The sequence below is a fragment of the Stegostoma tigrinum genome, chromosome 14, assembly GCF_030684315.1.
Source record: "Stegostoma tigrinum isolate sSteTig4 chromosome 14, sSteTig4.hap1, whole genome shotgun sequence".
Classification (NCBI taxonomy): domain Eukaryota; kingdom Metazoa; phylum Chordata; class Chondrichthyes; order Orectolobiformes; family Stegostomatidae; genus Stegostoma; species Stegostoma tigrinum.
In genome coordinates this window covers 63,180,144-63,201,239 of record NC_081367.1, presented here as the reverse complement: position 1 = coordinate 63,201,239, position 21,096 = coordinate 63,180,144, and the positions used below count along the sequence as shown (strand labels likewise).

At 43.0% G+C, this 21,096-nt stretch overlaps 1 protein-coding gene across 3 annotated transcripts in view; it reads left to right on the top strand.

Moving 5' to 3' along the window:
• LOC125457382 (rho guanine nucleotide exchange factor 26-like) overlaps nucleotides 1-21,096 on the top strand; it is a 195,735-nt gene that overhangs the window by 111,568 nt on the left and 63,071 nt on the right. For all 3 annotated transcript variants that reach the window (XR_009446682.1, XM_059651205.1, XM_048541525.2), the window contains exons 9-10: nucleotides 2,222-2,296; nucleotides 6,380-6,469. Coding sequence is in view for 2 of the 3 variants with exons in the window: in XM_059651205.1 (XP_059507188.1) it covers nucleotides 2,222-2,296; nucleotides 6,380-6,469 (165 nt within the window). In the remaining variant the exon portion in view is untranslated. The remainder of the gene's footprint in view (nucleotides 1-2,221; nucleotides 2,297-6,379; nucleotides 6,470-21,096) is intronic.

The window sequence follows — 21,096 nt, the reverse complement described above, 5'->3', positions numbered from 1 at the left end:
GAGAATTTTGAGTCATACAGTTGCACAGCATGGCAGCAGACCCTTGGGTCCAACTTGTCCGTGCTGACCAGATATCCTAAATTAACCTAGTCCCATTTCCCAGCACTTCCCCCATATCCCTCTAAATCATTCCTAGTACGGGTAGTTCTCCTTTTATGCAACTGTTATGTTCTTGTGTGACCTCGCGCCGTAGAAAATTGTCATAGAAAATCGTGTTATAGAGAAATTCCCACAGAAAATTACTATACCTGTACAAGAGAAAATTTGCATTATCCAGACAACGTCTACTAATCATCAGAGATAATGGGAACTGCAGATGCTGGAGAATCCCAGATAACAAAGTGTGAAGCTGGATGAACACAACAGGCCAAGCAGCATCTCAGGAGCATAATAGCTCTCTGATGAAAGGGCAAGGCCTGAAACGTCAGCTTTTGTGCTCCTGAAATGCTGCTTGGCCTGCAGTGTTCATCAAGCTTCACACTTTGTTATCCACTAATCAGCAATCGTTTTACAGGCAATTTGCGTTAACAAAACACCCATTGTAGTAGAACTACCTGTACCCATCCAAAAGCCTTTTAAATGTAATTGTGCAAACCTCTACATTCTTCTGGCAGCTAATTCCGTACATGCACCGCCCTCTGTGTGAAAAGATTGCCCCTTGGGCCCTTTTAAATCTTGTCCCTCTCACCTTTAAACTGTGCCTTCTAGTTATGGATCCATGACCCTGGGAAAAAAATGACCTTGGCTATTCGCCCTATCCATGCCCCTCATGATTTTCTAAACCTCTATAAGGTCACCCCTCAGCCTCTGACACTCCAAGGAGAATGGCCCCAGCCTAACCAGACTCTCCCTAAAGCACAAACACTCCAACCCATGCTTTTAAATCTTTTCTGCACCCTTTCAAGTTTAACAACATCTTTCCTTTGGAAGGGAGACCAGAATTGAATGCAGTATTCCAAAAGTGGCCTAACCAATGTCCTATACAGTTGCAACATGACATCCCAACTCCTATATTCAGTACACTGACCAATAAAGACAAGCGTGCCAAATATCTTCTCCACTACTCTATCTGCCTGGGATTTCAAGGAACCATGAACTTGCACTCCAAGGTTTGCTTGTTTGGCAAAACTCTGCACGACCCTACCATTAAGTCTATAAGTCCTGCCCTGATTTCCTTTTCCCAAATGCAACCCCTCACACTTATGTCGAAGAACAAAAGAGGTGATACCATAAAACTTGAGCAACTTTGTCCAGGGGTGAAGTCAGGCGGCATTTGTACAATAAAGGATTGTGGAAATCGGGAACGTTCTTAACCCTCTGCCCTCAGACAAAAGCTGTTGAGACTAGAGAACAATTGTCAGAATGAGAACTAGGATTGGTAGACATTTACAACACATTGCAGATGGTGTCTGCCTGAAGACACACCAGAAATGTTAGAAATACAGCTACAATGATTTTAAAAAGTTGCTAGCTTGAATCAGATGCTTACAGCTCAAAACAAATAAACTCTACTTCATGTAAATGCTGGCCAAATCATGAACAGTCTTTTAGATCCAGCAGTGGAGGTCTCAAACCAAGAAAAATATACAAAAAATCAAATAGATGTCATAGTTGGGTGGGGTGGTTTGAAATTGAGGAGCAGGAATAGGCCATTCAGCCACTTGAGCTGCGCTGCCTTTCTGGACCATAGAATAGAACTGTAGTACGGAAGCAGGCCATTCAGTCCATCAAGCCCATGCCACCCCTTCAAAAACCATCCATCCAGACCCACCCCAGTCCTTGTAACCTTGCAATTCCCATGGAACATCCACCTAACCTGCACATCTTTGGACTGCGGGAAGAGACCGGGGAACCTGGCAGAAACCCAAGCAGACACAGCTCATAAGTGTAAACTCCACACAGAAAGTTGCCCAAGGATGGAATCAAACCCAGGTTTCTGGGGCTCTGAGAAGGCAGTGCTAACCACTGAGCCTTTGTGTCCTCCCCACCCCACTTCCTCCATGGCAAATTGCCTAATTCTACACCATATTTCTGCCCTAACCCCTGTGCCACAATATCCCACAGCTGCTCCCTTTTCCACTGGACCGAATGATGTTGCTAATGAATAATGGACTGTTGACCTTTGATTTCCCTGATTAGGATAACGGCTGTTGAAACACGGCACTTGTTCAGAAAGAAAATATGCTGCCTCATGTGTCACACCCTGAAATTCTCTTTGCAGACCATTTGCCAGAAAACGCCGAAAGAGTCGTCAGAGTATGAACATGCCAAAAAGGCTTTGCAAGCAGTCAGCAAGGTGAGCAACCATGGTGAGCCTGTTCTACAGCTACTCTAATATAGTAGCCGACTTTTGTTGCAAGGATGCACATTTATAGTTTATCTGTGCTGTATTCAGAACTGAAAATGACGAGATCGGTCTTTAAAAAGGATAGCTGTCTTTTCGTTCTGCTGTGAGAGTTTCCATGCTTTTGCTCCATTGGCTGTTTATTTGCAAACAATGGTTCCTTGGCAGCTATGTATAGAATCAAAATCATGGACCTCGGTGTCATTAGACAGCAGATTGTAAGCTCAGGCCCCTCTTCAGAGATATGAATGCGACATTCAGTGCAGGACTGAGGAAAGTGCTGCAGTGCCACAGATCGTTACCATTTTGACGAGATGTTAAACTGAAACTCCGTATGTCCTTTGAGGTTGAATGTAAAAGATGCCACAGCATGAATTTGAAGGAGAAAGGAAATCCTCCTGGTGACCTGGTCATTATTGAGCTCACAGCCAACATCACGAAAGCGAGTTATCTTGTAATGAAACCTTGCTGTTGGTGAGCCTGCAAAGAATTATGGGCAAACACAGCCGCTGTTGAGTTTTGACAATGTCACAAGGCTTTCAGTTCACCTGGAGATCGAACAGTTCATCCCTTTCACCAACACTTTCCACCCCAACCTTCAGTTCACCTGGACCATCTCCAACACATCCCTCACCTTCCTGATCCTTTCTGTCTCCATCTCAGGCAACCACCTACAAACCGATGCCCATTTCAAGCCCACCGAATCCCACAGCTACCTGGAATACACCTCCTCCCACCCACCTTCCTGCAAAAATTCCATCCCCTATTCCCAATTCCTTCGCCTCCACCACATCTGCTCCCAGGATGAGGCATTCCACTCCCGCACATCCCAGATGTCCTCCTTCTTCAAGGACCGCAACTTACACCCCCCCCCCCCCCCCGCAATGGTCAAGAACGCCCTCAACTGTGTCTCCCGCATTTCCTGCACCTCATCCCTCACACCCTGCCCCCGCAATAACACCCAAAAGATAATCACCCTTGTCCTCACATACCAGCCTATCAACCTCCGGATACAACGCATCATCCTCCAACGCATCCGCCATCTATAATCCGACCCAACCACTAAAGACATTTTTCCTACCCCACCCTTGTCTGCCTTCCGGAGAGACCACTCTCTCCGCGACTCCCTTGTCCGCTCCACACTCCCCTCCAACCCCACTACACCTGGCACTTTCCCCTGCAACCGCAGGAAGTGCTACACCTGCCCCTACACCTCCTCCCTCACCCCATCCCAGGCCCCAAGATGACTTTCCACATCAAGCAGATGTTCACCTGCACATCTGCCAATGTGGTATACTGCATCCGCTGTACCCGGTGTGGCTTCCTCTACATTGGGGAAACCAAGCGGAGGCTTGGGGACCTCTTTGCAGAACACCTACAATTGATTCGCAGTAAACAACTGAACCTCGCAGTCGCGATCCATTTCAACTCCCCCTCCCATTCCTTAGACAACATGTCCATCCTGGGCCTCCTCCAGTGCCATAATGATGCCACCCGTAGGTTGTAAGAACAGCAACTCATATTCCTCTTGGGAACCCTGCAGCCCAATGGTATCAATGTGGATTTTACCGGCTTCAAAATCTCCCCTTCCCCCACTGCATCCCAAAACCAGCCGAGCTCCTTCCCGCCTGCCTAACCTGTTCTTCCTCTCACCTATCTCTTCCTCCCACCTCAAACCGCACCTCCATTTCCTACCTACTAATCTCATCCCGCCCTCTTGACCTGTCCATCCTCCCCGAACTGACCTATCCCCTCCCTACCTCCCCACCCATAATCTCCTCTGTATCTATCTTCTCCTCTATCCATCTTCAGTCCGCCTCCCCCTCTCTCCCTATTTATTTCAGAATCTTCTCCTCATCCCCCTTTTCTGATGAAAGGTCTAGGCCCAAAATGTCAGCTTTTGTGCTCCTGAGATGCTGCTTGGCCTGCTGTGTTCATCCAGCCCCACACTTTGTTATCTTGGATTCTCCAGCATCTGCAGTTCCCATCATCTCTCGTCACAAGGGCTATGGGTGTCTTTCTGCCTTGTGCCATTTTAACTGAGCTATGTGTACAGGAAACAGCATCAAACTCTCCTTCAGGAACATCACGTTCCAATCATTGTTAGATGCAGACTAACTAATCATGTGGGGAGGGCCGGGTTAGATTCCACAAATAGCACCCAGAAAATTGACTGCTCAAGATGTAATTAACCTGCCTACGTTGGGTGAGGTATGATGGATTGGAATGTGACAGAGCAGTTGTCAGTTGCACTTCATTGTTGAAAATAGCACATTGAGTATGTGGTTCTCATAGCCCGGGGGCAATGTTACTATTTAGGGATAAATACTCTTGAATACTTTCTCTAAAAAGGAATTGCAGTCTTCTCTTAACTTGCACCAGCAGGAATGAATTCATAATCTAGCAGGACTGGTGCAGCAACTTCCAGTGGAAGGTGAAACCAGTCTATCATACTTCATCAACGCATAAACACAATCTACTGAAAGAATCATAGAATCCCTGCAGTGTGGAAAGAGGCCATTGAGCCCATCAAGTCTGCTCCGACCCTCCAAAGAGCATCCCAACCAGACCCAGATCCCCATACCCCCACATTTATCATAGCTAATCCCCCTAGTCAGCACACTATGGGCAATTTAGCAAGGCCAATCCACCTAACCTACACATCTTTGGACTGTGGGAGGAAATCCATGCAGAGACATAGAACATAGAACAATACAGCGCAGAACAGGCCCTTTGGCCCTCTGTGTTGCACCTGACCTGTGAACTAATCTAAGCCCCTCCCCCTACATTATCCCATCATCATTCATATGCTTATCCAGGGACTGTTTAAATGCCCCTAATATGCTGAGTTAACTACATTGGCAGGCAGGGCGATCCACGCCCTTACCACTCTCTGAGTAAAGAACCTGCCTCTGACATCTGTCTTAAATCTATCACCCCTCAATTTGTAGCTATGCCCCTTTGTACAAGCTAAAGTCATCATCCTCGGAAACAGACTCTCACTGTCCACCCTATCTAAACCTCTGATCATCTTAATTCCCCTCGTAGCCTCCTTCTCTCCAATGAAAACAGACCCAAGTCCCTCAGCCTTTCTTCATAGGACCTGCGCTCCAGACCAGGCAACATCCTGGTAAATCTCCTTTGCACCTTTTCCAATGCTTCCACATCCTTCCTGTAATGGGACGACTAGAACTGCACGCAATATTTCAAATGAGGCCGCACTAGCGTTTTGTACAGTTGCAGCATGCAGACGGGGAAGAATGTGCATACTCCATGCAGACAGTCACCTGAGGGTGGAATCAAACCTGGGTCCCTGGCACTGTGAGGCAGCAGTGCTAACCACTGAGCCACCATGCCAACCTAAAATAGTAAAGAGGAAAGGAAAGAGTAAACGATTATTAGTTTGAATCATTTGGTAATGTGAATCCATGTTCGGTCTAGGCCCGAAACGTCAGCTTTTGTGCTCGTAAGATGCTGCTTGGCCTGCTGTGTTCACCCAGCTTCACACTTCGTTATCTCGGATTCTCCAGCATCTGCAGTTCCTATTATCCCTCTCTGTTCGGTTACTGTTTGATAGCTGGAGGTTGAATCCACCTAAACCCTGATAAAGGGTAAGAAAAACTTGAAGAATTACATGGTGGAGTGAAGAAAACCTAAATATTTACCATCAGTGGTAGCAGGGAGAGATAAATGGGGCTGGTGTGTAAAGACCTTGATCATATGGCACAGTGTTTGCAGTGGGGTTGCACTCTGTAGAGTTAAGCACCAGAAAGTGAAGAGCACAGAGGTTTCTGGAGAGTAACGAAGATATTATTCCTTGATGAATAAAAAGTGGCCAGGACTTTGGGGATAACGTTGTTGTTCAGTTTAGGAACAGGATCTTTCATGTTCATGAGAGGGCAGGTAAATACTCAGCTTAACATATCAAAAGGCTGATTAACATTATGTGGTACACGAACAGGGCCACTTCACCATGTTAAAAGCAAAGTCATAACAGCAGAAGAAAGTAATTCTCTTCCATTTGCTTTGTATTAGCTGGTGCGTCAGTGTAATGAAGGAGCAAGGAGAATGGAGCGCACAGAGATGATGTACACTATCAACAGTCAACTGGAGTTTAAAATAAAGGTTAGTCTTTTGTGTCTTTGGGTGCAGTTGAAGAGAGAGCACAGCAAAAGCTCCTCTCATTTTGCACCTTCTAGACTTTTGAATTAAATAATCTCTCCATTATATTTCATCTTTGTTTTTCCTTCGCTCCCTGGCTCATGTGTTTCTGATTCCTTGTTTGGACGGCTCAATCAACTGGAATTAATTACCATTGAGTATGTGGTAGATGATTCCATTATTCAACAATTCTAAACGATAGCGGTGTTAACATCAGGTCAAGCATAATGCTTTGGACATGGCAAGAACTGCAGACGCTGGAGTCAGAGACAATGCAGTGTGGAGTTGGAGGAACACAGCAGGCCAGGCAGCGTCAGAGGAGCAAGGAAGTTGATCTTTCAATTTGGGACCCAAAACGTCAACTTTCCTGCTCCAAACATAAGGGTTGCAGAGAGAGAATAACTGAATTGTTTCTGTAGATGGGTGTGGGGCTATGGATCTCACTTGCATTAGAGTTCAGCACTGTAGGAGAGGTTATAAGTAATATTTAGGAATTTATTAGATACACGCTTAAAGGAGAGGCAGGTGACAGGATATAGAGACAGCACAAGTACATGGATTCAGCCTACTGCTTGTGGAAAATAAACACCAATAGATCTTCTTTACTCTCCATCTTCGGTCCGCCTCCCCCTCTCTCCCTATTTATTCCAGTTCCCTCCCCCCATCCCCCTCTCTGATGAAGGGTCTAGGCCCGAAACGTCAGCTTTTGTGCTCCTGAGATGCTGCTTGGCCTGCTGTGTTCATCCAGCCTCACATTTTATTACCAATAGATTATTTATGCCCTTAGCTATCTATATACCATCCTCTCAAATTCTCTCCCTAAATCTCCCACTTCTTCCTCAAGACCCTCCTCAGAACTGGCCCCCCTTGATCAAGCAATTTCTGAAGAGCACCTTCTGAATGCTCAGCTGGAATTAATTTTCATTTTGGCGCTGTAATGAACCTTTGAATGTTTCTTGTTGATAGGTCATCAATATGAATGCAGGTTGTTGTATTGTTAAAAGTGAAGAGGCTTTATTCATTCATTCAGAAGAGCTGCCAATTTGCTGTTACCAATTTCACACCTCTTTCTTAAGGGCAGTCACCAGCATTTCATAGATGCATGCAACAGGTAACTGGTGACAACACATTTTCAAAACCACACAAGGTAAATGACCAGCTAATCTCCCTGTTTCTGGTGGTGGTTGAGATATGAGAATTCGCCCACAGAATTCTTCATTCCTGTCTCAATGGTGACCATGGAACTGTTCGTACCCACTCAAACAGGCAGGTTGGCTGTTTATGTCGGATCAAACCTTAAAGATGACTTAGGTTCAACAATGTGACACTGCGCTGAAGTGTTAGATTTGACACCACAGCCCTGGTGAGGGGTTTAAACCTTCAGTCTGTCAACGATAGAAGTAAATCATTCAGTCCATCCAAACTTGCTGTATCCCTCCAGCCCATTCAGTTAGATTGTGCCTCATGTGTATCAACTCCATCTCCCTGCCTTGGTTTGATAACCTTTATGCAGTTATCTGATAACTATCCAATGAGCCCTGATTAATCTGCTTCCAGCAGGACAATGTTCCAGAGATACTTCACTGCAAAGCAGTCTGCCTCTGATTTTAAAATTCTGCCCCCTCCATCAGAATTCACCACTGGAGGAAATAGTCTGTCTTTATCTGCCTATTTGCTCCTTTAATCATCTTAAACTAACTTAATTAGATACCCCCTTAATCTCCTATACTCATGGGATTACAAGTCTAGTCTATTCAATTTGTTCCCGTAATTCTAGCCCTTGGAGACAAGGCTGTTACCAATTGGGAGGCAAGCTAATGTTGAAAGAATAATCCCATAAATGATCAGCTGGCCTCGTTGCTCAGATGAATCAGCAACAATGACATTTGTCTCTGATGCAGGCATCATTTGACCCAAACATATTGGCTCAAGCCTAATTTCCATGTATTTGTTTCATGCTGCATTGAACATTGATAAACAGCTCTAATGATTGCACTCCACCAGAAGTTGACTTCACCCCTTGGTGTAGATGTGAGGCACTTGCTTTTCCCAAACTCACCTATTTTCAAACTCATCTATTTCCTCAAAAATGTTTTGTATATGTTAAAAAAAAATTGTTTGCACGTTGACCTCCAAAAGCTATCCTCATCCTGACATTGAAACACACAGGAATTGTCCAGTATGCATTCCCAGGCCCAGATGGGATTTGCTGTTGAGCCATCGAGGATATTGCCCTGACTGAACTCTGGAGTCAGATTGTGAGGCCATCGCAGAGTGCTGGCAAAACAAATAAAATCAACTGCATAACAATGCAAACAGTGAAGAGGGACAGGTCAGTTATAGGAAGAGGCAGATTCATGAGTGGCTGCACAAGTCAATGCACACATATGCAGATTCCCAACCCCACACCACCACTGTGTGATAAGGAAATTCTTCCTCAGTGATCCTGCATATTCGTTTTGAAGGCTGATAGACAATTTCTATCCGATATCATACTAAGAGCAAAGTCCCTAGGGCAAAAGGCCCAGCAATTATTAACCATTAGGTAATCTGTACAGCTTCTGGCTCAGGACATCATGCAACTTGGGGGCCACACAATTTTTTCTCTGTCTGAAGTCGGCACCCTTCATTATAAGGCTTGCAGAAAGACCTTTGATTTATAAAGCATCTTTAGATCGTTTTTATATTTAGATTAAGTGTCTGTGCCTGAAAGGTTATGATCACACTCCTTTAGAAACATTATATTAATGGCCCATTATAGAACGAAGACAGAAATACTGTCATTTAAATGACAACTTGAAATACTTCAAAGTGCTTTAAACTCCATACGTGCTTCTGATGCACAGTCACTGCTGTAATATATGGGACTACAAGACCCAATTTATACATAGTCAGACCCCGCTGACGCCAGTGAAAAACTTAATTACTTACCCTTTTCTGATGGATGTTCCATGAACAATAAGGAAATTAGCTAAGATATCAGGAAGGGGCTTCCTACTGTCCTTTAAATTGTCCCATAGGACCTACAATGTCTCATCTGAAAGATAGCACCCCTGACAGTCTGGCACTTTCTCAGAGCTGCACTGGATTGTCAGGCTGGCCTTTGTGCTCATCCTCTGGAATGGGATTTGAGTATGCAAATTTCTGACTTGGATCAAAGAACTGATGCATTTTAGTGGTAATTGAGTTGCTTCATTCAATCGCTGATTTGCCTCATCGTCTGTCTCATTCTTCTCAGTTTTGTTGCTGTCCTGACCTTCGCATCTTGGCGTTCCTATTGGGTTTCTGAATTAGCCCACAGCAGCAGCATAATAACATACAAGTTAGGAGTAGGCATTCAGTCCATTGAGCCATTAGGTAAGCTCATGGCTGACCTGCCTGTAATCATAAAGCTATATTTCCGCCTACCTTGATAACCTTTTGCCTCAGCAACACAAACAGCAGTTGCTGGAAAAGCTCAGAAGGTCTGGCAGCATCTATGAAGAAAAAATCAGTTCATGTTTTGGGCCCAGTGACCCTTCCACGGAACACAGAACCTTTCTCCTCCTTGCTTACCAAGAATGTATCCAACTCTGCCATAAAAATTTGCAAGCATTCTGTTCCACCGTCTTTTCAGGAGGTGGCTTCCAAAGATTCACAACCTTTCGTGAGAGAGAAAAGAAAAACCACCTTATCTCTTTTTTAAATGAATGACCCTTTTTCAACAGTGAACCCTAGTTGTAGATTCTTCCACAAGAGGAACCATCCTCATCTAACTTGTCAAGATTCCTCAGGATCTTGTATTTTTTAATACAGATAGCTCTGACTCCTCTGAATTTCACAGCACACATGCCTTGCTTGTTCAACATTTCCTGGTAAAACAACCTGCTCACTCCAGGCATTACTGTGGTAAAATGCATTTTACAATTGTGTGGACTTTCTTTTTAACCAAATACATAGAGCAGATGCCAGTGCTGGTGATTCTAGCTGATTCAGGGGAAAAGAAGCTGCTTGTGATTGAGTTTGCAAGTGTATTGAGATTAATGACTTTGTAGCATGTGATTTCCAACATTCATTGAAGCGCTCATTGGAAAGACTTTCAAAATATTATTCTTGGCATTTAGTCCCACGCCTTTGCAATAGATGAGAAGAGATGAATGTTTAGATAAAATAAGATCATGAGGCATTTTGACAAAAAGAATGATTTAAAAGAGAAATGGATGGAAAGAAATGGACCAACAACAATTCTAATTGAACAGGTTAAGTCCTAGAACTTGATCTGACGTAGGAAGGAAAGACTCCTGGCACCATCTGACCATTTAGTCCATATCGAGGGAACCTCCCACAGTGGGAAGTGAGTGGGTTGGATTTTCAGACAGGCAGACCAGAGTCAGATTAATCACTTTTTTTTAATGTCCTGTTCGACTGAATGTCTGTGGCTGTTCTATGTCTGAGTGCACACATATTTTGTTGTCTGATGTTTCTGTGTCTTTGTCTCCTCAACAGAAATTTTTATTCTTTCTTAATGTTTTTGATAAACTTTGTTCAGCAATAAATAGAAGAACTTTAAAATTATCCATTAGTCACTCATCTGTGGAATGCATGCTGCTGAACATTTGAGGCAGCAGTAGAAATTAAGAAGGCTGTTATAAGAGTATATTTGATCCTTAGTTTATTAATAGGGGAATAAAGTACAAAAACAAGAAAATTCTACTAAACCACCATTAATAACTGCCGAGGCTACAGCTTGAGTTTGGTTTTAGGAAGACTATCAATGCTTTAGAGACATACAGAGATGAGATGATGATACAGAGCTTTAGTAATATGGAGACATACAAAAAGCTGGGGTCATTGAGACAGTTAGAAGGGGGATTTAAAAAAGTGTTCAAAATCACAAAAGCAGGAAAGAGAAACTGTTTCCAGTGATAAAAAAATGTCAGTAACCAAAGGGCTTGAGGTTTAAGATATTCACAAAAAAGTGAGGATTTTTAAAAAAAACAGTGAAGAGTTATGGTCTGAAGTTTGCAGCAAATAGTAAGTTTAATAATAACTGGAATTGGTTTAATACTTGCAGATGAAGGATATGCACGTGGATTTGCAGCTTTATTTACATTGACATGTAGATATGGGTGTCACTGGCAAGGCTTGTGCCCTTCTCTAATTGCCCTGAACTGAGTTCTTAAATGACATTAGTGAACCAGATGATGTGTTTAAAAACGAGTCAGTGATAGTTTCAAGATCACTGTTACAAAAACTAGTATCCAGCAGCTGCTGTTAGGGTTTGAATGCCTGTCTTCAAAAGTATTATCAAGGGTCTTGTATTACTAGTCTAGTGACATGATCACTACACCTCCATTTCCCCCCATCAACATAATGGACTGAATGGCTCCGTTTTGTGTTGCAGCTATTTGCTTGCACTATTCATTTTAAAGAAGATATCTAAATATTGATTCAGGGATCAATATTGACCAGGACACTGAAGAGGACGGACCCCACTTTGATTCAGCATAGTTCCATGGGATCTTTTATGTTCACCTGAGAAGGCAAACAGAGCCATGATTTTAGTGTCTCTTTTGAAAGAGTACTCCCTCTGCAACCAGAGTTCATTAAACTCAACAAGAATTTCAGTCCTTTCTTGCTTGGAGGATACTGTGTCGTCATTCATCTGGTGCTCCATCTAGTGGCTCTTTGGGGAACCTGAGAAAATTCATTTTGTTGTGATCTGCCTTTGAACATGTTTTGATGTTTAAGCATGTTTTTCAATTGCAAGTTGATATTGTTAATGAAGCTCAATGACTCTTGAGTGTGAGGCAGTCCTAGCCCTGTAGAAGTAATATTTTCTGCCTTTGCAGTGAAGAGAGACCACTGCCTTCTATGTGTGTCAGGAATGTTGATAGCTATTAGTTTTATTCCTTACAGATGACAAACTGTGGTCAATGCCATTACATTTTCACCAGTACTAATAAGCATAGTGTCTCACACAAATTGACCATGAGATGTCGGATTTCGCAGCCAAGGCTGCCATTCCCTGATCTGGAAAGAGGGGCTATGAAATCTCAGGATTTAGCAACATAGAAACAGAAAAATAGGAGTGGGGAGTTGACCATTCGGCCCTTCAAGCCTGCTCTGCCATTCATTCTGATCATCTAGCTCAATAGCCTATTCCTGTTTATCCCTCATCTCCTTTGGTCCATTTCATCTCAAATGCTATATCCAGTTCCTTCTTGAAATCGTACAATGTTTTAGCCTCAACTGCTTCCTAGCAAATTCCTAAGGTTCATTACTTTCTGGGTGAAGAAATTTCTTTTCACTTCAGTCCTAAATCATTTACCACTTATCCTCAGATTGTGAGCGCTGGTTATGACTATAGTGCTATTGGGAACATTATTCCTGCATTTATCCTGTCTAATCCTATTAAAATTTTATCAAATCTCATTCTTCTGAATTCCAGCAAGTATAACTGTAACCAGTGCAACTTCTCAACTTCATTCATGGGATGTGGTTGGGAAAATGTCTATTGCCCATTCCTAGTTGCCCTGGAGAAGTTGGTGGGGAGGCCCTGTCTTGAGCTGCTGCAATCCACTTGCAGTCGGTAGATCCACAATGGCCTTGGGGAATGAGTTGCAGGATTTTGACCCAGTGAAGGAATGCTGACCTATTTCTGAGTTAGGTTGGTGAGTGACTTGGACAGGAAGTAGTGTTTCATGTACCTGCTGCCCTTGCCTTTCTATTAAAGTGCTGGTGAGTTTGAAAGGTGTTGTGTGAGGAGTCCTGGTAAATTTCTCCAGTGCATCTTGCAGATAGCCCACATTACTGCTTCTGAGCTTTGGTGGTGGAGGGAGTGGATGTGGTGCCAATCAGGCATGTTGCTTTGTCCTGAATTGTGTCAAGCTTCCCGAGTGTTGTTGGACCTGTGCTCATCCAGGTAAGTAGGCAGCATTCATCACATTCTTGACTTGTGCGTTGTAGCTGGTGGAAATCTTTGGGAAGCCAGGAGGTGAGCTACTCACTGACATGTACTGCTGACATTTGCTGAGGGAATTGGCTTGGGGCCAAATTAACCATTGCTAAGTTGTAGGCCATGGAATAAAATTGGCTGAGTAACTGCAACAGAGCAATGATTAATAGGCATTTTTCAGCCTAGGGAAAGGTTTACAGAGGAGTTTCCCAAGGTTCAGTATTAGTACTCCTGCTTTTCCTGACATTCAGTAAAAAACCCAGATCATTGCTTGCAAAGGATAGTTTCTAATTTTGTACACAACACAAATCTTGGAAGAATTGTAAAGGGGGAGAGTGTACCCTCAAAAGAATATTAACAAGTTTCTGGGATGGGCAGATCAGAGGCAGATAAACTTTGATGTGGAGAAGTGTGATAAAGAGCATTGGCATTAGGTATAAAATAAAGTATTTGGAAGAATTAAAGAATTAAGGTCTAGTTTTCCTGCCATTGATCCTGTTCTGAGGAAGGGTCACTGCACCCAAAACGTTAGCTCTGATTTCTGTCCACAGATACTGTGGCCAGGCCTGCCAAGCATTTCCAGCAATTTCTGTTTTGTTTGTGTATAAAATAAAGTATACTGTTCTGAAGGGTGTACAGGAAGCGAAAGTCATTGAAGGTGGCAAGACAGGCAGAGAGAGCTGCAATTGAAGCCTACAGTATTCTAGGCTTCACTACTAAGAACATGGAGTACTGAAGCAGGAAAGTTATGTTGATCCAATATCAGATACTGGTTCAACCTCAGCTAGAGTATTGTATATAGTCTGAGCATCACACCAGAGGTAGTATATGAATACATTGCAGAGGATGCAAAAAAAATTGACGAAAATGCTTCCAGGAAGGAGGAGGTTCAGTTACAACAATAGATTGAAGAATTTGGGTCTGATTTCTTTGGACAAGAGAAGGCTGAGGGCAGATTTGATCACGGTTTTTGGAATCATGAAGGATCTGAATGGGATGGACTGAGAGAAACAGTTTCCTCTCATAAATGGATTGAGAACTAGAGGGAACAGTTTTAAAGTGTTTTGCAAAAGAAGCAAGTATGAGGTGAGAAAAACCTTTTCACATAGTGAGTAGCTCAGCTTGGAATGCATTGGCTGGAAATATGGAGGAGGCAGGGTAAATTGAAGCCTTCAATAGAGTGTTGCATGACTATTTCCCCACAAAGCGAAATAACCATCTGCATCGACCTCTAAGAATTTTGTATGTTTTTCACACACACACACACACACAAATAATTAAAGTTCATGTGTGCGTTTTCTTCTTGCTTGCCATTAGCCATATTGCTTCTCAACTTGTTTGGTGTTTTTCAACATGAACTTTCCCATCCTTTGCTTTAGTTCACATGGTGGAATCTCCACCATCACCTCAGCTCTCACATTCATTTCAGGCAGATATGCTCCCAAATTGGGGAAAAATGTTTCATTCGCCATTGGTTCCATGGACCAGAGTGGGAAGGAGCTCATTCACACATTCCTGTCAGTAGCCACTGACTTGTAGGATCCTCTCAGTCAAATGCAAATGGGCATTGCTGTTCTCAGCCTGACAATGCAGCCTTTCTGTACTTCATTTGCCACGTTGAAATGTCACTGGGTCTGAGGTTTCCGATGTATCCAGAGTGTTGCTTACTGACGGAAAAGCAAAGGACAGCAAATTCAAATTCACTGCTGGTATAAACAACTTAATTTGAAACGCTCGCATTCTTGTCATCAGTTCAAAGAGTGGTAAAAAGAAATCTCTTATTCAAAGGGTTTCCTTTTCTATAATCCTTTGTCTCTGTATGTATTTGGCCTGACTTAAATTTGATTGCACATTTTGCAGAAAGAGATGCAAATGGAATTGGCTATTCTGTGTGGTTTTAGTGCCTCTTTTAAAAGAAAACTAAATGTACTGTAAGGTAAATGAGTTAGTGAGGAAAGCTAGTTTTTGAGTAGAGAGAAAAGAGTGTGCCTCCATCACTGGTTCTACCAGTGCTGAATAATCTCACTATGACAGTTGTCTTTCTCTTGAGATACACAGCAGGTAAAATGTAAGGACATAAACTTTTGTTCTCCCTGTGTGCAAGTTCTCACTGGATAATGCTCTTTCCTTTGAGTCAAAGGTGCTGGATCCCATCCTTTTCTGGAAACTTGAAGATTAACACTGCAGTGCAGTACCAAAGGGGAAGTATGCTGTCAGGAGTGCTATCTTTCGAAAGAGAAGCGAACCAAGGATCAATCTACCCTCTGACCTGAAAGTAAAAGATCCATGACACTGTTTTGAAGAAAAGGACAGTTCCTCTTCAATGCCCTGGCCATTAATTAACCTTCATTCAGCCTGACTAGATTCATTATCACATTGCTATGTGAGAATGGAGTGCTGCTGTGTTTCCTACCTTATAACACTTCCAATGGCTATAAAGTACTTGGACATATCAAGATTGTAATAGGTGCTATATAAATACAAGTCATTACACTTGGTCAGACATAGTTTAGTGATGCCCAAATTACAGGAAATACATCATCTGGCATAACTCCCATCATTTGCACAAAAGTCTTGCATGGAACAAGGGATGGTTGTTCATCTTTGGCATTCATTATTGCTGTAGTAGTACAGGGAGGCATTAAATGCTTTAGTTTCACAAACACTGTTGTACTACGAGAGCAAACATAATTTTTACACACCTCCAGAGTAGGAAGGACGATTCTACTGGCTGGTGGGTTCAGAACCAGGAGACAAGTCATTTAGCACTAAGATGAGAAGGGATTTCTTCACTCAGATAGTGATGAATCATTGAAATTCTCGAACCTACAGTGATTTAGAAGTTCAGGAATTGAATGTATTCAAGACAGATATTAATAGGGTTTCAGATTTTTAAAAAATCAAGAAATTTAGTGATAGCATCTTATACCAATCAGTTTTATTTTCATTTATTCATGGGATGTGAGCATTGCTGTCTGATCCACCATTTATTGCCCATCCCTACTTGCCCTTGAGAAGATGACGGTGAACTGACTATCTGAACTGTCGCAGTCCATTTAGTGCTGGTAAATTCACAATGCTGTTAGGAAGAGAGTTTCAGGAAGGAATGGTGATGTATTCGCAAGTCAGGATACAGAATGTTTTGGAGGGGAATTTGCAGGTGGTGGTGTTCCCATGTATCTCCTGTTCTTTCCCTTCTAGTTAAAAGTGGTCATGGGTTTGGAAGAAGCTGTCTAAGGATCTTTGGCGAATTTTTGCAGTGCACCTTGCAGATAGAGCGTCAGTGGAGGAGGGAGTGGATGCTTGTGGATGGTTTCCAATCAAGCAGATTCCTGAATTGTGTTGAGTGCCATTGGAGCTGCACTCATCCAGGAAAATGGTGGAATATTCCATCACACTCCTTACTGGTGCTCTGTAGGTGGTGGACAGTCTTTGGGGAGTCAGGAGGTGTGTTACTTGCTGCAGGATTCCCAGCCTCTGAGCTGCTCTTTGATATGGCTAATCCAGTTCACTTCCTGGACATGAAGTGTTAAACCTAGCTGCATTCACAGGTAGACAGAGGAGAAAGAGCGACCGGTGATACTGATTACTAATGACGACTACACATGCACACTGTTTGGGAAGCACACGTTCCCAGCACTGATATCACCATGTAAACCTTACATATGCTGTCATGTGTAGGGAAACAGATTTTTTGCATGGGTTTCAGTGATGGCGAGAGTGATGGTTGCACATGGGGGTGGGGAAGGTAGCAAATTCCCAGAGCGTGCAGGGAAGAGATCCTAAGAAATCGTGAGGCCCTCTCCCAGTCTGTCTCTCTTCTACACTCCCCCCACCACCTATATTTGCTTATATTGAAGGTATAATTCATCCATAACTGGCTGTAAAACAATTTGAGATGTTTTCAATTCTGAAATGTATTGCAACCTATAAGTGTAAAGGTTATATAAATGCAAATTTTATTTCCCTTCTATAGCATGTAAATCACTTTTCAAGGCTTCTCATTTATCCGCCTACTGTGATTTTTGCCTGGCCTATTCGAACTGTTGACAACATAACTTTGGTAAAATAACCATAATGATATATTGATTTGTGCACTATCTCCGTATGTTTATTTTCCATTGCAGTGGTTATTAAATTGTCAACGCAGTCAGAATTAACAAATTAATCTCAAACAATTGTGCAGACGCCCCATAGACTAGGACCTACTAAAGAAGCCACTCATTCTGCTAATCTGTTCCATTCTTTATATGGATAGGAATTAAACCTCCTGCTGTTTCTATTATTCAATCTACAATTCCAGGAAACAGTTTGCTTCATGTTTGGCATTGGATGTGTACTTTATTGAACAATGATGTCATTGATAGCATAGAACATCAACAGGGGAAAGGGAATTCTTTTGCGAAAAGCTTCACATGGACACCCTTCACTAATTTTTACATCATTGTTGGATTGTGCATGCTTGTACAAAAAAGTTTTGGAATAATGGATGTGACAAGATACAAACTAACAGTGACAGTGGTAATCGTTTTGCTGTGTTCAGAACTTTCAGAATTCACTCCTATCATTAACAAAGTTGCTCCTTTGAAATCCAGAGATCTGGCGACGTACTCATCAACTAGAACGGGAAAATGACCCACTGGGTGGAACACTGTACCCAAGCCATGCTTAGGTGATATGGTTATATGCTTGGTGATCTTCTGCAGCTATGTTGTTGTATCTGAACTTAATACACAGCTGCTCTCAGTTGAGATTTAAAAGGTCATTGACTCACTTGCAGTAGGGAAAGGCCTCAACACCAGCCCAGCTACTGAATGATTGAAAGCCCCACCTCCTGATATAGTGTCTTGACCACCTTATGCTGTACTGGAGTGAAGGTTCTGTCCCACACCATGACGCAAACATCACATGATACAGGAACATAGGGGATTGCAACACCCACTGAGAAGCCTCTCACTATTTAATGTCAATGAAAAGGCCTTTCCCAAACTCATTCCATCTAGGCTTCATAGACTAGAACAATGAACAAAGAAAATTACAGCACAGGAACAGGCCCTTCGGCCCTCCAACTCTGTGCCGATCCAGATCTTCTATCTAAACCTGTCACCTATTTTCCAAGAATCTATATCCCTTTGCTCCCTGCCCAGTCATGTATCTGTCTAGATACATCTTAAATGACGCTATCATGCCCGCCTCTACCACTTCTGCTGGCAACGCATTCCAGGCACCCACCACCCTCTGTGTAAAAGAACTACCCGCATATCTCCCTTAAACTTTTCCCCTCTCACCTCGAAATTGTGACCCCTAGTATTTGAATCCCTCACTCTGGGAAAAAGCTTCTTGCTATCCACCCTGTCTATACCTCTCATGATTTTGTAGACCTCAGTCAGGTACCCCCTCAACTCCATCTTTCTAATGTAAATAATCCTAATCTACTCAACGTCTCTTCATAGCTAGCACCCTCCATACCAGGCAACATTCTGGCGAACCTTCTCTGCACCCTCTCGAAAGCATCCACATCCTTTAGGTAATGTGGCAACCAGAACTGTACACAGTATTGCAAATGTTGTCGAACCAAAGTCCTATACAACTGTAACATGACCTGCCAACTCTTCTACTCAATACCCCATCTGATGAATGAAAGCATGCTGTATGCCTTCTTGACTACTCTATTGACCTGTGTTGCCACCTTCAGGGTACAATGAACCTGAACGCCCAGCTCTCTCTGTGCATCAATTTTCTCCAGGGCTTTTCCATTTACCATATAATTCACTCTCGAATTGGATCTTCCAAAATGCATCATCTTGCATTTGCCCGGATTGAACTCCATCTGCCATTTCTCTGCCCAACTCTACAATCTATCTACATTCTGCTGTATTCTCCGACAGTCCCCTTCACTATCTGCTACTCCACCAATCTTAGTGTAATCTGCAAACTTGCTAATCAGACCATCTATACCATCCTCCAGATCATTTATGTGTATCACAAACAACAGTATTCCCAGCACAGATCCCTGTGGAACACCACTGGTCACAGTTCTCCATTTTGAGAAATTCTCTTTCACCACAACTGTCTGTCTTCTGTTGCCCAGCGAATTGTCTGTCCATCTCTCTAGTACACCCTGGACCCCTTGCGACTTCACTTTCTCCATCAGCCTACCATGGGGAATCTTCTCAAATGGCTTACTGAAGCCCATGTATATGACTTCTACAGTCCTCCCCTCCTCTATCAACTTTGTCACTTCCTCAAAGAATTCTATCAAGGTGGTAAGACATGACCTTCCTATGCTGCCTATCACTAATAAGCCTGTTTTCTTCCAAATGTAAATAGATCCGATCCCTCAGTATCTTCTCCAGCAGCTTCCCCGTTACTGATGTCTAGCTCACCGGTCTATAATTACCTGGATTATCCTGGCTACCCTTCTTAAACAAGGGCACAACCTTAAGCAATCTTGCAGTCCTCCGGGACCTCACCTGTGCTGGTCATGACTAGTCAACAAAACACACCCAGAGGCACGGTGTGGTTTCAGCCCAAGCATAACCCTGGTAGACATGATCTTCTCTTTATGTCAGTTTCAAGGGAACTGCAGAGACTGCTCCACCTTGTTTTTGTGCATCAAACAATGGCACCCAACACTTTGAGCTGAGTACATCTCTGTCAGATACTAGAGAAAATCAGCTGCCCTCCCAAACTTCTGCAGTCCCGTAAGGTCCTTTCACAACATAAAGGGCAGCATTCCGTTTCGTGCCGCCACCTCTGACAGTTTTGAGATCAAGAATGAAGTGAAATTTCTTAAACTTGTTCTGTTTTGTATATTTTTCTCTCTGTCTGACTGACCTATGATACCCTTTCTGAGATGTAAACTTTCTACCTCTAAATACTGTTAGGCAGCCAAGTCTTCAGCTTATCCAGATTGAAAGATAACACAAAAGTGCAACTTGCGCTGATCCGAGAACTCCTGCACACTGGTGATGCTGCAGTAGTTGTACACCCTGAATTGGAAATGTATTGCAGTTCTCTCACTTCCATTGAATCAAAGTCTTGCAATTTCCTACCTGACGTCCATAGTGTACCAAGGGACTGCTAAGTTATAAATCTCACTGGGTTGTGTCTTTGTCACTGAAGGTATATAGCCAATGAGAAGTGTATTACAATTGAATTGAGGCATGCAAAAGTGCGACATAGAAATGTAGAAAATAGGAGCAGGAGTAGACCATTCAGCCCTTTGAGCCATTCTCCACCATTCAGTGCAATCGTGGCAAATCATCCAACTCAGCACCCTGTTCCCACTTTCTCCCCATACCCTTCAATCCCTTCAGCCCTAAGAAATATAAGCAATTGCTTCTTGAAAGCATTCAATATATTCAACCACTTTATGTGGGAGAGAATTCCACAAGCTCACCGCTCCCTGAGTGAAGAAATTTCTCTTCATCTCAGTCCTAAATGGCCTATCCCATATCCTAAAACTGTGTGCCCTGGTTCTGGGCTCCGTGGTCATTCGGAATATCCTGCCTGTGTTTAGTCCTGTTAGAATTTTGTAAGTTTTTATGAGAAACACCCCCTTTCATTCTCCTAGTCTACCCAGTATCTTTTTGTTAACAATCCTGCCATCCCAGAAATTAGTCTTGTAGACCTTTTTGCAATCTCCACATCC